General features: G+C 48.8%; 1 protein-coding gene across 5 annotated transcripts in view; it reads right to left on the bottom strand.

Moving 5' to 3' along the window:
- Positions 1 to 16746, bottom strand: part of VRK2 (VRK serine/threonine kinase 2) — a 123293-nt gene extending 106547 nt beyond the window's left edge. Inside the window, exons 1-6 of one of the 5 annotated variants that reach the window (XM_073576661.1) lie at positions 16405 to 16746; positions 15492 to 15696; positions 12206 to 12351; positions 11651 to 11706; positions 9812 to 9881; positions 8303 to 8387 (exon numbers count right to left, since the gene is read on the bottom strand). In XM_073576661.1, coding sequence (XP_073432762.1) covers positions 8303 to 8387; positions 9812 to 9881; positions 11651 to 11706; positions 12206 to 12332 — 338 coding nt within the window. In that variant the 5' untranslated portion in view covers positions 12333 to 12351; positions 15492 to 15696; positions 16405 to 16746. Of the gene's footprint in view, positions 1 to 8302; positions 8388 to 9811; positions 9882 to 11650; positions 11707 to 12205; positions 12352 to 15491; positions 15697 to 15970; positions 16304 to 16404 lie in introns of those variants that run through there. The other 4 variants (XM_073576662.1, XM_073576663.1, XM_073576659.1 and 1 more) reach the window with 4 other exon arrangements.
- Positions 16747 to 17115: the final 369 nt, after the last annotated feature.

Raw genomic sequence — 17115 nt, 5'->3', positions numbered from 1 at the left:
TTGGGGGACACAGAATACCATGGGACGTCCCAAAGCAGTCCCAAGGGTGGGAACAGCAAAAAGGAACGAAAGTAACCGAAAGGCTCAGGTCGGCCGGTGAGCCACCGCCGCCTGCAGAACCTTCCTACCAACCACAGCATCAGACGAGGCCTGGGTATGAACCCTGTAGAACCTCGTGAAGGTGTGCAAAGATGACCAGGTTGCAGCCTTGCAAATTTGCATGGCCGAAGCCTGGTGACGAGCAGCCCACGAAGCTGCCACAGCCCGGGTGGAATGAGCTCTTACTCCCGGAGGGGGCCGCTTTTCCTGAAGACGATACGCTTCCAGAATGGTAGAACGAATCCAGCGAGCGATCGTGGATTTGGAAGCCGGAAGGCCCTTCTGGCGACCTTCAGAGATGATTAGCAAGGAATCGGACAGACGGAAGGAAGAGGTCCTGGCAAGATAGACACGCAGGGCTCTAACTACGTCCAGTTTGTGGAGAGACTTCTCAAGAGGATGAGATGGAGCCGGACAAAAAGAAGGAAGGACGATATCCTCATTGATATGGAAAGCGGAAACCACCTTTGGAAGAAAAGAAGGAACGGGCCTGAGGACGGCTTTGTCCTGATGGAGAATGAGGTAAGGGGAACGACATGACAAGGCCGCCAATTCAGAAACTCTTCTGATGGAGGAAATGGCGATCAAAAAGGTGACCTTCCAAGAGAGAAGGGAAAAAGGAATGTCCTGGAGAGGCTCGAACGGCGCCTTCTGGAGCGCGTTAAGAACGAGGTTGAGATCCCACGGGTCTATTGGCGAATGATGAGGGGGAGCCACGTGGGAAACCCCTTGTAGAAAGGTCTTGACCTGTGGTAGAGAAGCTAGCTCTCTTTGGAAGAGGATAGAGAGAGCGGAAACCTGGCCCTTGAGCGTACTGAGGGACAGACCCGCGTCTAACCCAGCTTGAAGAAACCCTAGGATAGACGGGATAGAAAACGACATTGGGAAGACTTTTCTATCATCGCACCAACGGAAAAAAGCCTTCCAGTACCTATAGTAAATGCGGGAAGAGGCTGGTTTCCTGGCTCTGATCATAGTTTGAATAACCTGACTGGACAGACCTGATTCCTTTAGAATTGCGGTCTCAATGGCCATGCCGTCAAACTCAGAGACTGAGAATTCTCGTGGTAAAGGGGGCCTTGCGAGAGAAGGTCTGGACGGTCCGGAAGCCTCCAGGGAACGTCCGCGAGCATGTTGACCAGCTCCGCGTACCAAGGCCGTCTTGGCCAATCTGGAGCAACTAGAATCACTGGTACGCCTTCCGATTTTATCTTTTTTACCACCCGAGGGATCAATGCCAGAGGCGGGAACAAATACGGAAGTTGAAACTGGGACCACGGAGTCACCAGTGCGTCGCATGCGACGGCTAGAGGGTCCCTGGACCTGGCTACGAACTGCGGTACCTTGTGGTTCATCCGAGATGCCATGAGATCGACATCCGGGGTGCCCCAACGGTCGCATATCTGAGAGAAAACCGCGGGGTGCAGGGACCATTCGCCGGACGCTAGGCCCTGGCGACTCAGAAAGTCGGCTGCCCAATTTTCCACCCCTGGAATATGGACGGCAGAGATTGTCGGAACGTAACGTTCTGCCCAGCGGAATATCTTTGCCACTTCTGACATTACCTGTTTGCTGCGCGTACCCCCCTGATGGTTTATGTACGCCACGGCCGTGGCGTTGTCCGACTGAATGCGGACCGGCTTGCCGGAAAGGAGGGGCTGCCAGTGAAGAAGGGCCAGGAAAATCGCCCTGATCTCCAAAAGATTGATTGGAAGGAGAGACTCCTGTGGCTTCCAGCGTCCTTGGGCCGCTTTCTGATGGAACACTGCTACCCATCCTAGAAGGCTCGCATCGGTGGTGATGATTTGCCACTGAGGAGGAAGGAAGGACCTCCCTTGGAGAACTGACGCTGGCCGTAGCCACCAAGTGAGAGACTGCCTCACTCTGAGAGGAAGCCGAATAGGACGGTCCAAGGACATCGTGGTCTTGTCCCAGGCTGAAAGCAGAGACAGCTGGAGAGGACGAAGGTGGTACTGCGCAAAGGGCACTGCCTCCATGGAGGCCACCATCTTCCCCAGGACCTTCATGCCGAACCGAATGGGAATGGGAGCAGACCTCTTGAGAGATTTGATGCACTTGGACAGAGTTGTAAATTTTTCCTTTGGAAGAAAAACACGGGCTAGCTCCGTGTCGAATTCCATACCCAGAAAGGTCAGACGCTGGGTGGGGACCAGAATGGACTTCTCCTTGTTGACTAGCCAACCTAGGCGGCTGAGAGTGTCCAGGGTTATCTGAAGGCTCCGGAGACAGTCCTGGCGAGACGAACCCTTGATCAAAAGATCGTCCAGATAAGGGATGATGAGGATCCCTCTGGAGCGAAGGATGGCCATCACAGTCGCCATCACCTTCGTGAAAACCCGGGGCGCTGAAGCCAGGCCGAAAGGAAGAGCTGTGAACTGAAAGTGGTCTCCCTGAAACGCAAATCGAAGATACTTCTGATGTTGCACACATATTGGAATGTGGAGATAGGCATCCCGAATGTCCACCGAGCAGAGAAATTCCCCGGGCTCCATGGAAGCAATCACCGACCGAAGAGACTCCATCCTGAAATGGAGAATCTTCACGTGGCGATTGAGCAATTTGAGGTCCAGAATAGGACGAAGAGAGCCGTCTTTCTTCGGGACTACAAAGAGATTGGAGTAGAACCCGGAAAACCGTTCGTCTGAGGGAACGGGAACAATGACTCCGGCGGAAAGAAGGGAGGAAATGGCCTGCAGAAAACCCGGAATCTGGGCCCGCTGTCGCGGAGGCCGAGACCGGAAAAACCGTCTGTTCGGGAGTGAAGCAAATTCGATTTTGTAACCGGATGCGACGAGTTCTCTGACCCAAGCGTCGTCTACAACGGACAGCCAAGCATCCGCGAAAAAGGAAAGTCTGCCGCCCACCCTGGAAGAAATTCCAGGTGGGGGTGACCCGTCACTTAGACGAAAATCTGCCGGAATTGGCTCCTGCAGATCTGGAATATTGTCCTCTAGATCTCCAGCGAGGAGCGGGTTTGTAGGAAGGTTTCCTCTGATCCCGCTCCCTGGTGGCAGGCGGCCGATCCTGTTGAGTGGCCCTCTCCGTGGCAGAGAAGGGACGAAAAGGCCTGAATGGTCGAAACCCCCTTCTGTTGAAGGGACGTATTGGTCGAGACTGGGGAAGCGAAGTACTTTTGCCTCCAGTGGCATCGGAAATTATCTGATCCAGCTTTGCTCCAAAGAGCCTAGAGCCATGGAATGGCAGATTGGTAAGCGACTTTTTCGAAGTAGTGTCCGCATTCCATGACTTTAGCCAAAGGACTCGGCGTACAGCTACTATGTTGCTGTTAGCCCTTCCTACGCAGCCGGCCGCGTCCAAGGAGGCGGCCAAAAGGTATTTTCCCGCCTGGTTAATCTGATCTGCAAGATCTGCCAATTCGTCTTGAGGAGCTGACGCTAAGATGCCTCTGCGAAGGATTTTTGCCCAAGCGGAAATGACCTTCGCCACCCAGGCGGATGCGAAAATAGGGCAGAGAGAGGCGCCAGATGCCTCAAAGATAGACTTAGCCAGAGATTCAATCTGCCTGTCAGTAGGATCTTTGAGCGACGCCCCGTCTGGAAGAGAGAGCACCGTTTTAGAGGCTATCCGGGATACTGGAGGATCTACCTCTGGAGCCTTGGACCACTTTGAGAGCAGTTCTGCGTCAAAGGGGTACAGAACGTCCAAATACTTGCGGCCTGAGAAACGTTGTTCAGGGCGCTCCCAGTGTTTGGCTAAGGTAGTATTGAAATCGTTGTGATTGGGAAAGGTTCGGGACGGAGGTCTGGCTCGTCTAAGGACAACCGAGCTTTCCTGAGCTGGAGCCTCATCCTGTTTAAGTTTTAGTGTTTGGAAGATAGCTGCAAGCAGACTATCGACCATGTCCCGCGTTTTAGAAACGCTGTTCCCCTCAGAGCTAGCTTCCGAATGAGAATCATCGCCTGACTGAAGGCTGTCATCTGAGGAAGGAGAAGGAGGCCTGGGAGCAGAAGGGGCCTGCGAGCTCGAGGACGAAGTGGACCGAGCCCGCTTTCTAGAAGACCTTCCCCGTCTGTCTCTGTGAAGGTCGCGGTCAGGTACGGACGACTCACCCCGAGAGGTGGTCGGGGCAGAGGTGGCTGAGGATAGCTGAGGTAATCGTTCTAAAACCTGGACCAGCGACTGTGATACTTTTGTCAAGTCAGACACAGACTGTGACATTGTAACGGCCCACTCCGGGGGGAGAGAGGAGGGAAGAGCGCCCTCCGCCCGGGACTCTGTGCGCTCCTGAGATGCTGACATATTGGAAGGACTGCAGGGGGGGCAGAATGGAGACGACTGACCTGATGCCCACTTCTTTTTACAGCGCGCACAGGCGTAATAGATAGCGGTGGGCCTGAAGCAGAGATCCCCTGAAGGGTTGGGCATAAGTAGACTGCACTGAATGGCCGCAGGATTTAAGGAATAACTGCCGAGGAGAGCTAATCTTTGCCTCAGAGCAGAGCCTACCGAGATTCTGTGAGCAGCAGAAAACGCTGAAGTGTCCCCCAAACAGCGCAGGAAGGAGTGAGACAACCAGGAAATCCTTGTGCTGGAGGCTGGGGGCGGAGCTTAGCGGCCGCTCCATGACTGGTTAACAGCGAAGGAGAGGGCATGGCCGAAGGAGGAGGCTGGCATATGAAACGAAAAGGAGCCCTGTGATGGGCTAGTAAAGGCGCGCTGAAAAGAGCGCGCTCAGGAAGGGAGGAGGGAGCACAGCGATGAGGAGACTGTGAGGGAAAGTGAAAGTGAAAGTGAAGACACCGCAGCTCCATGCCAGCGCCGACATAACGGAGCTGATCTGACAGTGGCCCTGGGAAGTCTGCCTCCCCTGCTTGTGACGCTGTGTGTGGAGGAATCCCCAGTGTCTCCCTGGGAGTGAGAAACAAGCGGCTTGAGTGTGCGGCAGGCAGAGAGGGCGGGAAATTCAAAAGTTGTGGACCTGAAATCACAAAGGTACAACTTCTGCCATTCACGGAGCTTATGCGGGGCCGGAGGGAACGTACAGGCACTTACCTGACGTCCCTGAAGAGGATGACCACAGGGGCCCACGGGGAAACGGCAGGCCGCTGGGGGGAAGGGAGTCCTCTGTACCCGCATCCTGCAGAAGACGGCTTGAAATACCTGCGATCGCCGTCTTCCTCTCAGCCCTGTCCCGAGAGAGGGGTGAGGAGGGGGATTCGGCAAGGACTAGCCACCTGTCCACAACCCTTATCACCGGAAGGCGAAAGGGAAAGTCCTGCCTGCGGTACTGAGAGTTGCGATGTGGATGACACCACACTGCTCGCTCAGCCGCATGATATGGGAAATCAGGGTGACAACTACACCCTGTTTCCCGATGGAAAATAACCTAAAAGACAAAAGAGGGAAAAATTAAAAAGTTCAGACTAAACCTGAAAAGAAAAATGCGGATCTGGGGAGATCCCGGTCCGCCTCCTACAGACACTAAGCACAAACTGAGGTGCTTGGTGCCTGTCGGTGGGTGTATACTGCCGGGGAGGAGCTAATTTCATTGTTTTTGCATAGTGTCAGCCTCCTAGCAGCAGCAGCATACACCCATGGTATTCTGTGTCCCCCAATAAGGCGATAAAGAAAAAAAAAATCTGCATGCAATACAACAATTGGAATAGGATATCCCAAAAGATTTTGTAACTCCAGGACGACACGTACTCAGCTCTTGGATTGACGAGACAAATACAATGACAGATGGCCGGGAAGTGACCACAAAGGAACAATAATCGGAGTTATAATCTCGGGGAAACTTCCAGCTTTACGCCAGATGCAGGATCATCAGGAGCTGCATCTATGATTACAGCTATGTGAATAAGTGTTTGCCCCCTTCCCGATTTCCTATTCTATTGCGTGTTTGTCACACTTAAATGTTTCAGATCGCCAAATTTAAATATTAGACAAAGATAACACAAAATGCAGCTTTTAAAGGAAGGTCTTTATTATTAAGGGAAAAAGAAATCCAAACCTACAGGTTCCTGTGTGAAAAACTGATTGCCCCTGTGGCATGGCGAATGGTCATGTGGTTCATGGGCGGTATGTATCACAGAGGTGGGTGGCCCTGTGATGGAAGCCTGGGCGTGTTTTGCTCAGCAGATCTACTGCTGAGGGTTTTTGCTATACATTGGGAGGCTTCCAGGTGACTTGGAGAGATGGGTGGGTCCAGTCACCTACATACCTACCCAAGGAGGTGTGTCTGAATACCCAAGGTGAAGCCTGTGTGTGGTTGTGTATGTTTAAGGACCTGCGGTGATGTCACAATCACCTGACTAGCCATGTGATAGGTACCTGGCAGTGGTTAGAGCTATGTAATGGAGATGTGTTTGGCACATGTGAGCAAGTGCTGGCTAGTCTGAGCTAGAGGAAGGAAACCTGTGAGATACCTCCAGAGTGGACGGTCTGATAATGATGAGTGATATTGACCGGGGTCAGTGAGCGACGTTTATGGGATACCTCTGAGGATAAGAGGCATCCGGGAACCTGTGTGGCCGACACAAACAGGTAACGGACAGGCAGGAATCCGTGTTATGCTGTTACGCTGACCGGGATCAGAAAGAGACTGTGTTTTTCCTATAGAGCTAATTTTCTTCATGGACAGTGTACTGGTGGCTGCAAGTTACTAAGTTCCCGAGGAGCGGTTTATGCTGTTTTTCCTTATAAACCGAACAGACTTTTTAAACTGAGTGTCCCAGTGTATGCCTCAGCGACCAGCAAAGCGAGTAATCCCCGTCCACAGACAGACCACTAATAACTGGTTGGGTCGCCCTTAGCGGCAATAACTGCAATAAAGCGTGCACGGAAGATGACGATCCACAGCAGTGACTTGCATTGTGGAAAATTGAAACCCAATTGTAAAAATAAATTTTAGCCCAAAATACATATAAAAAGCCCACAAAAAGGGGTCCACATTCTTTAAAAACAGGCAACCAAACCCCAAAATACCACACTGATTGTAAAAGAACAGATACCCTTTATGTTAAATGTACTTTAACCAGTTCAACACCAGGACATTTATTTCATATTCATTTGTTCATTCCGTAATGACTGGAGAGATGCGAGTAACAGCAATCTGGATTGACGACAACTTTTTTCTTTCATATTTAACTTTCACAGTGTGCCCCACTTTGGGGTGGGGGGTGCTATTCAACTTTTAAATACCATTTTTATCCTATTTTTCCATAAAGGGGGCTGCTATATTAATATCAATTTTAGCGGGAAATTGAATCTCATGGCTGCATAGCAAAGACTTAGGCTAGTTTCACATTAGCGTTTTTTTGCGCAGCGCATCGTGGGCATAAAAAACGCAAAGAAAAACGCAAATCAAACGCGTTTATTTAGCGTCATGCGTACGCTGATGCGTCAAAAAACGCAGCGTTGCTTGCGTTTTACATGCGTTTGTGTTTTTTATGCGCGTGCGTTTTTAGGTGTGACATTTTTTCCATTGTCTAGACCACATTCCAGACTTGTTTACCTCAAAAACGCATGTGTAAAAAAACGCAAGCGTGCGCAAGACCATGCGCACGCATGCGTTCCCATAGACTTCAGTGTGTTGTTTTTGCGTATTCTGTATGCAAGCGTGTGCATGCGTTTTTTTGACGAGACAGGGCGGACCAAAAAATGCAACATGTTGCGTCTGGCGCGCCTGGAGCGAAAGACAAAAAAACGCATGCGCACGAAAATGCAAGTGTGCGCAAGACCATGCGCACGTCATGTTAAACATAAGTGCGCGGTGCGCACGATGCGCTGCGCACAAAAGCGCTAATTTGAAGCCAGCCTAAGTGAGTCTCCTAGGACCTCTCTGCACCCAGTGATCACATGAGGAGGAAGAATTGTTACCACTATATACACTGAGGGCTTGTTTAAAAAAAAAAATATATATATTTCCTATAGGAGCAGTTTTGAGTTCAAGGGCATTGAACGTTTCCCTTTCTGGATAATGATGCAGGACAGGTGTATAAGATGCATCAGTTGTATCCAGCTCAGGCTAAACAAAAACCTCGCCAGACATAACCGTAATGTGAACCAGCCCTGAGCATTACTTACTTGGAGCTTGATTCTTTGTGCAGAGACTAACTGCAGTTTAACCCATTAGTATTCTTAAATCCACAAGCCTCCATGAATATTACTAACCACAGATCCATTACAGAAACATCACTCAGCTTTGCAACATGCTCACCTTGAATTATAATTTATTTCTCCGGTTCCCCAGTATCTGGGAATCCCTAAGTAGTCCAGTTTGTGACCATGAATCCATTTTTTAACTGAAATGAAAAGTTACAGAATAATGAGACAAAATACCATACCTACATAGCATCAGGAACATATTCACCCCCCTCGTCCTAAGAGTATGGAAGCTGGATAGTGATACTGTGTACGGCTGGAGTCACACTAGAGAGTTTAAAATCGGTCCTATTTTGTTCCTGCAAAGTCGGAACGAGTGTAATACAAGTGTTATGCGAGTACAATCCGATTTTTCACACCTAGAATCCGATTTACATCTGATTGCAATGTGATTGTCACATGAGCTTATACACAGAGCAATTTTCTGTCATTTCCACATCATTTTCAAAGGAAATATTCTTCAAAAGCATAGATAGACAGACATACAGACAGACGGCAATTCAGCAGCCATGTAGCGTAAAATCCAGAAGGAGCTGACGGGATAGAAGAGATGGACTACATACTGTACATACATATAGAACAGATATACCGATGTCAGTCACATTGATCAGGTCTATTAAATACCCTATATTTGATTTTCATTAGACACACAAGAGATTGCAACTTACAGACTAATTTTGGAGAATGGTGCTTTATCAGTTACATGCATAGATGGACCAATTTGATAATATGTCAGTGGCATGTCAATGCGGGTACCACTTTATTATAGAACTAAAAAACATAAAACAGGTTGTCTAGGACTTTGTTATTGAACGCCTGTCCTTAGGATAGGTTCTCAATATCAGAGGCAGTAGGGAATCTGACAATCACGCACCAATTGCTCAGCTATTAGTAAGTCCCACGAGGGTGGTCTTGTCTGATGGAAGTCTCTGGTCTTGATCTGGTGCCTCCGGTCTTCTTGCGATCGCCGTCCTCCTGCACAGCTATATATGGATGGCGCGTCCTATGTCATCCACACAGTGTCAATTATTGCACTCATGCGCAGGTTGTGGAGGGCAGCGTAAAGTACTGCACTGTGCATGCGCCGGTGCTCTTTGGCCTTTTCCTGCACATGCACACTACAGTGGCTTTACGCTGTCCTGAAGGCAAAGAGAAATACGCCTGCGAAGGAGCGTGATGAGGAACAATGTGAATGGCACAAGACGCATCATCCATACAAAGCAGAGAAGGAGGACAGGGATCGCAAGAAGAGAGGAGGCTCCGGATCGAGACCAGTGATGCCCATTAGACCGAACCGCCCCTTGGGGAGTATAATAAAAGCTCTGTTTCTTGTCCTGCAGGCTGGATTAGGGGGCATATATACAGCATATTAGAATGTGATTTATGAGGGCTTACAGGTACTGGCCGTATCTCATATGGTACAAACCTGGTGGCAGGGTCCCTTTAAGAGTTACTTGCTATCATGTTACGTGGTGCAGTTATTAAAGTATGAAAAGAGAAAACATGTAACACCCTCACCAATTATGTTGCGCAGTATATTAAATACTTAGAATATGTTGCCTACCATCATCTTGTTTTGCTGCTCTTTGATAAAACTTTAGTTCACAAAACAATGGCCCATTTAGGAAGTTTTCCTATAAAAAAAAAACGTTTAGCATAGGGTTTCTGAAAGTTTTTCAGGTCAAATCTGTATAGCAATACTACAGTGGCCCAGGCGCACAAAGCAAATACCACAATGCTGCGGAAACGGCAGCAGCATTGTCCTCCTGCCCATCCTCTCTCCACTGATGGTCCTGTTCACATTCCAACCCCTTCACCCCACTGACAGTGACATGGTTATAAAACAATGTAAATCCTATGGTCAGATGGTTGCCATGTAAAATGGGTCATTGGCCCTGGTGACATTGTTTAACCTGCATGTATGTGGTGCTGAGTGCTTCCACCCTCCGACATATGCATGGTGCCACGCCATAACTGAGGAGAAGGGAAAAGGAACTTCGGGCAAGACTACTGGTAAAAAGAGGTTGGACAGAACACTATTTAGGCTGCTGAGCAAGGTTCTGCAGTGACAAACATTGTCAGTAATTGGTGGTTATCCAATATCCAGAAGTATACTTGTCTGGGTTGGCCTCCACCGAGAGTAAAGGCGGCCAAATGTCACATCGGCCTCGCCAGCCGGCCGGCCCCAGCAAGACAAAAAGAGAAAAGTTGTGGAAGGAATGCAGGATCAGCCAGTCTCAATAAGCAATGTCCAGACCTCAGGGGCAATAGGAAGAACTTGTTTTACTGGAGAGTTGATGAGGATTACAGCTCTCTACAGTTATTCAGTACAAGGAGCCAACAGCCCCTCATGGTGTGATGATCCCTGCTCTTTTCTGGCAACGTGTAGCAGCTCCTCACTCAGCTGCATCTAGCATAATACGTGCACTAAAACTTCTCTAAGCCTGGACCTTGGCATCCATGGCTCCTCAGGCTTAGCAAGAAAAGTACCTCAGCTCTCTTCCCACGACTGACAACTAGGATCATGTTAAGACCTCGATTGTCTGATCCCTAACTGATGTCATCTGGCAGTTGGGCATGTCTGGAACCGCACAGGACACTATGTTCCATGCAGCGGCACAGGTGCTTAGTAGTTCTGTAGGGACTGATACCCTCCAGAATTCACAATGGCCCTTACTCTAATTGTATCATTGTGTGTAAAAATGGCTGAAGAGCTGGCTTCTGACACCACAGACATTTGTGACACCTGTCTTTGCAGAGTGCCATATAATATTTTACTATGGGCCTAAGAACTACGGTCACTGGTTGCTAACTACCTGCCTCTTGTACCCAGCACAAATCTCTGTCGGCAAAAGAACAGTCACAGACTGATTCTGAAGCTTCTGGTGACATGACAACAAGAGCAGTAGCTTCTCTTTCGCGCTCTGTTAATAGGGCGTGACTGCCGACGTCATGCTGATTGACAACCAGCTATCCATCCGCTGCCTACCTGTGGAAAACAGCATGATGTTGGTAGTCATATGATATATTGACAGAGCAGCCCAGGAGAGCAGCTACTCTGTTGACATGGAGCAGCTGAATCGCAGCAGGATCGGTCAGTGACCGTCATGTGCCAGATAGAACAGGAAGTTAGTTGGCAAGTTTTTTTTTTTCAGCCAAAAAACTAATATAGTCCTGGGTATCCCCTTTAAGGCATATCCAAACCATCCTCTATTACCCAGAACAAACAGCTTTCATGCTTTACAAAAGGTTTCTTTCCTACCTTCTAATCTAGAAAGGCCACTCATCTCAACATTAAAGACATCCAACATGGAAACAGGTTATTCAAGGTGGACAACGCTTTTAATAGAATTTAAAGGGAGAAAAAAAACAAACACACACGCCACACAAAATGCCAAATTACCACTTTAATGACATAGGCAGCCTCATCGGCAACGGTCACATTACAGTCCGGAGACGCTAAAAAAAAAATAAGAGTGTAAATATATGGTGCGCCAAAGAAGGACACACACTGCACCATTACAATGCGTCCACCCCTCCTGCCCCATTACACGCCACTGCTGTTTTCTCTGGTGTGGAAATGTCCAAGACTGGGTAGCTGTGGACCACAAAAAAAAATGGCATCACAGGGGGCTGCACATGGCCCCCCGGCCACAGGTTGTGCAGTCCTGTTCTGCAAAAAACGTAACTGGGCCGATCTTCAGCATCAGACACAACAAGGCTTTACAGGAGCAAACTATGAAGCTGCCGCGATCTCCACATCCCTTTGATCTGAGGGTCAATGTGTCCATTCCTAAAAGCCAAGGTTCTTCGGGATGAACACTGCACACAATGACACGGGGGCCCTCTAAAGATGGTGGGCATCAACAACACATGTGACAATATCGACTCAGTTCCTTCCTGTTCCGTTTCCCGACAGCTCGTATTGCGTAATATTGACAGGTTAACACATTATTACCTGAATATATTAAGCCGAATCCCCCTTGGCCAAGCTTCCTGCCCAGTCTCCAGGACTTTTTGGATGTGTCTGTTATGATGAAACCCTCCGGCAGAGGAGCGGGTAGTTTGCTTCTTCTTATTGGCATTTTTTTAATTCTTGAAAATCTTAAGGAGAAATAATTGTAATGAAGAATTAACAGACGTCGAACACAAACGTTTCCACTCACAGATAACTAACGGAAATAGGAAAGCCCCTTCTATTCCCTCATTTACAACCTGAATGCCTTGTACAGAACACAGGAGCTTCTCCCTGTCCTCCTATTATGTGGAATATTTCAATAAAAGCACATTTATACAAAGGGTCTTCAAGTGCAGAGTTCATTTTCTTTCTCCATCTAATCCGCACGCTGTAAAACTACTTTACTGAAACAATATCGGTTTTCTACAAAGAACTGAACTCTAAAACCAGGGCTAGAAAGGGACTTCAATGACCAGGCTGATAGGATTTCGTTCCTTGAGTCGTACTCCAGACCTGTAAAAGTGCCGCAGTCGGATCTACGCAAGATTAAATCCGGATCTCAGCTAAACGTCGCCTGCTGTAAATGTCACTGTGACTTCCAAAAGTCTCATTCAACAGCAACTTGGCAGCCACATTGGTAAACAGCATGCCCATCACTGGGACGGTCTAACTTCGGATAATTTACATGTCATAGTGAAGCTTTGGTGGTCCGGAGACTGAAACCCACCGCAGTCCTTGACACAATATAGCAGGGGCTGTAGCCCTTCAGCGGCAAGGACAACATCTGTAAGGAGTTTGTAAGTTCCTCCCATGTTAGGGTGGGCTTATTCTGGGTTCATCCCACATATCAGTAGGAAAGTTAGATTGTGAGCCCCAGTGGGGACAGTGATGATGTCTGTAAGTGCTGTAGGAAGGTACTATAGAAGCAACTACAATAAATGAATGATCAGTAACTCTACGAGCCCCCCACACCGCTAGAAGACAGGATTATACCTCCAACAAAAAGTCTGCAAGGCACCCCACTGCAAAGGCATTCATCGGCCATCAAGCCCAGGGCAAGCACTCCGCGGGCCAGTGCTGTGGAGTCAGAGTCGTGGAGTCGGTGCTCATTTTGGTGGAGTCGGTATAAAATGGACCGACTCCTAAAATATATAATAAATTGGGTACAGTAGTTCAATGCAGAATATGCTGAATATTTTTTCATAGGAATTTGGGAAAGTTATGAAATGTCCTATAAATGGCTGTTCTATTCCTGATCTAAGGCTACATTCACACACAGCGTTTTTCCTGCGTTTTGAGGATACGTTTTTCAGCTGCAAAAGCAGGTCATATCCATATCGTATCTGTACCAAAAAGAATGAAAGCCGGGTAGCACACAGACTAAGGGTATGTGCACACGCTGCAGATTGGGGTGCGGATTTTGTAAAATCTGCAGGTAAATCTGCAGGTCAAAAGACCTGCGGTTTTACCTGCGGATTGCTCTGCGGTTTTCATCTCCTCAATGGAGGAAATGGCAAACCGCAGCGGAATCCGCAGAAAGAATTGACATGTCAATTCTTTCTGCGGTTTCAAAACAGCAGAAAACCGCACGGAAAAATCCGCACCGTCTGCACTGCGGTTTTTAATTCCCATAGGGAATAATGGTACTGTACACCGCAGCAAAAACTGCTGCGGATCCACAGCGGCCGGAACTGCAGCAGAATCTGCAGCGTGTGCACACGCCCTGACACTCCTTTTTTTTAGCACCAGTCAGATACTCCTCATAGCTGCCCAAAAGGACGCCCAGGACAGGCATTGCTCATCTTCAATAACACCTCAACATCAACTGATAGTTGGAATAAATAGACTGCATTCATCACCACATCTTCTTAAGGTGCAGGCTTTACTTTCAAATGTAGGGGTGTGCAGTATGAGGTTCTGCAGCAGCTGAGGTGTGCAGTATGAGGTTCTGCGGAACAGTATGAGGTTCTGCCCCCCCCCCCCCCTAGGTTTCATCCTGGCTACGCCCATGGTGTGAATGTAGCCTGAGGATTTAGGCTTTGTCTTAGCTGATATAAGTCAGTGTTGTGTATATATATATATATATATATATATATATATACACATACACGCACACTGTACATACGCTATATATATGTAATCGACATTACATAGTGTATGACATTTACAATTACAGTTTTTTGTGTTCTAAAGTTGTATTCCAATAAATAGATATTATGCTCTATCTAATTTTCTTGATTATTGGATCATAGAAATGATTAAATGTCTGATGTTCACATTGTACTACAATAAATTTTGCACCTAAATATAAGCAATATATGTGGGAGTCGGAGTCGTGGAGTCGGTGTAAGGGAAATTGAGGAGTCGGAGTCGCAGGTTTGGCTTACCTACTCCACAGCCCTGCCGCTAGCAGCTGCTTCTTGGCATTAGTAGGGGTCACTCTCACAGCAGTGATCTTTCACCCCCTTTGTTGCCAGGTAAGACGCGTGACCCCATAGCTCAGTCCCCGTGTCTCCTCATCCTCCCTTAGTTACACAGGAAGGATCGCCTCTTAATAAATTTGGTGCTTCGCCGAGCTGATGAAGATGACCACTATAGCTCACGGCAATTGTGGCTGGGAATTATAGTACATCTAGCACGCAGCGATTGGACGCGCTCTCTCCAGCTAAGCCCCTCTTACTTGTTTAGGAAGGCACTGTGGAACATTGATAAAGAAGTTGCACTTTTTTAGCTCCATAATTGGAATTCAGCCCGTCATCAATTTCCTGCTTGGTTATAGTAGAGTCACATATCCCACCACCGCCTCGTTACCCACTGTGGTCACAGCAGAGCCACCATCACACCGGCTTATAGCAATGCCTTCCTTCATTTACTGCAGGAGACCCTAGCGGGGGTGGAAGCAGTTCTGTACACGATGTCCTTCAGGTGTCATAGTGGGGTCTCACCTTTAGACCAATCACCACATCAGGGTCTATCCTCCCAGAGGCAACCATCATGGCCAGGTCGTTTCCCGAAGATTCCTCCAACAGAACCCAACTCACTTCCCGCAAATGTAAAAACCTGTCCCCATTCTCCAATATTTCAAACGTGCCCCCTTCTAGTCAGAGCAATGACTACCCCCTTTTCTGCCGTAGTCTTAGCAGAGCATCCCCACCCCTTATAGTCTCTTACCCCTCACAGGGTCCCATCCTTTCTCCCTACAGATGCCCCCAACAGAGGTCTCCCCTCCAAGTCACATTACCCCCGGAATTCCCTGAGGAGCAGAGAAGTGGTAGCAGAGGTCTACCTTGTTCCAATACAGCGCGACAACAGTCACATCCGCAGCTCCTCCGGGCTCAGGACAAGTCTGCAGTCTCTCTATGTGACTCCAGAATGTCAAATCGGGACACTCTGGTACATGTGGGGGCACACTGGCACGTGGGGGGTGGTGAGGTGACCCCATTTATAGGATTTGCACACTTATGAGGACTGGACTCACCCGGCTTCACTCACTAGAAAAGAGAAACGTCAGATGGGTCTGGCCAGACGTGACCACCGATCACCAAATCCCGCACATGCTGCCACGTGGAGCACCCACAGCAGGGAATCGTGACAGTGCGCACACATCACGCCGTCACAATTCATCAATCTACAGTCACATAGAAAGACTGCAGACTTTTGTCGCCAGTGTAGACGGCTCCTGTAAGGCCGTGTTCACACGTCGTGGAAAGTTACTGGTGGAGGTATGATTGAAAACCCAGCACACAATCCGCAGACGATACTTACCATTGACTACGACAGCGGCCACACTGCAGACGTGTAATTTCCACCAGGCGCGGCAGTGCTCTCATTACAGAGTGGGGGGTTCCCGCAATGTATGAATGGGAGATAGAAAACATTGTAATGGAGATTGCTGCACATATGTGGTGAAGACTAGAAACTGAAGTGTGTACTTGGCCCTATAGAGAGCGGAGCGCTGCTGTCCTCATCCCCAACAATCACAGCGGGGTCCCCAGCAGCCCCCCCCCTGCGCCCTCTGCTGGCTGGAAGCTGCATATAACGAGCGATATACCGCGCTCTTCATAGCGCCCGGTCCTGCACCGGCCTCACGCAGCAGCGTATGACAGACAGCGCTGGCGGATGGAGCCGCCATATACAGCCTCGTTGCACACACCGGTGCTCAGACATCCGACCAGCACGGCGGGAGCGTCATTACTTACACCGGAGTCTTCTTTCACTCTCAGTCCCGCGCTCTCCGCCGCGGATCAGCTCCCGGGACACTGACGTATGATAACGTCTGACATACAAGTGTAACTTTTAGTAAAAAGCGACTCTCAATTTTGGGGAACTCCGCTGCGTCACGTGACCTTAGTCAGGCACCATCAGCAAAGAGCCGCTCCCAGCACACAAGGACATAGGCAGCGTCTGCAAAGTGCTGCGGGCGGGAAACCACAGACGGGAAGAAGAAGCCTGCGCCTGAGAAATGAAAGTGAGGAGAGAATGAAAGGGAGAGAGGAGAGACTGGAGAGAATGAAAGGGAGAGAGGAGAGACTGGAGAGAATGAAAGTGAGAGAGGAGAGACTGGAGAGAATGAAAGTGAGAGGAGAGACTGGAGAGAATGAAAGGGAGAGAGGAGAGACTGGAGAGAATGAAAGTGAGAGAGGAGAGACTGGAGAGAATGAAAGGGAGAGAGGAGAGACTGGAGAGAATGAAAGTGAGAGGAGAGACTGGAGAGAATGAAAGTGAGAGAGGAGAGACTGGAGAGAATGAAAGGGAGAGGAGAGACTGGAGAGAATGAAAGGGAGAGAGGAGAGACTGGAGAGAATGAAAGAGAGAGGAGAGACTGGAGAGAATGAAAGTGAGAGAGGAGAGACTGGAGAGAATGAAAGGGAGAGACTGGAGAGAATGAAAGTGAGAGGAGAGACTGGAGA

Source organism: Dendrobates tinctorius, unplaced genomic scaffold (assembly GCF_039654945.1).
Source record: "Dendrobates tinctorius isolate UK_male_01 unplaced genomic scaffold, ASM3965494v1 ptg000050l, whole genome shotgun sequence".
In the NCBI taxonomy this organism is placed as follows: domain Eukaryota; kingdom Metazoa; phylum Chordata; class Amphibia; order Anura; family Dendrobatidae; genus Dendrobates; species Dendrobates tinctorius.
This window is presented reverse-complemented; position numbering and strand designations above follow the sequence as displayed.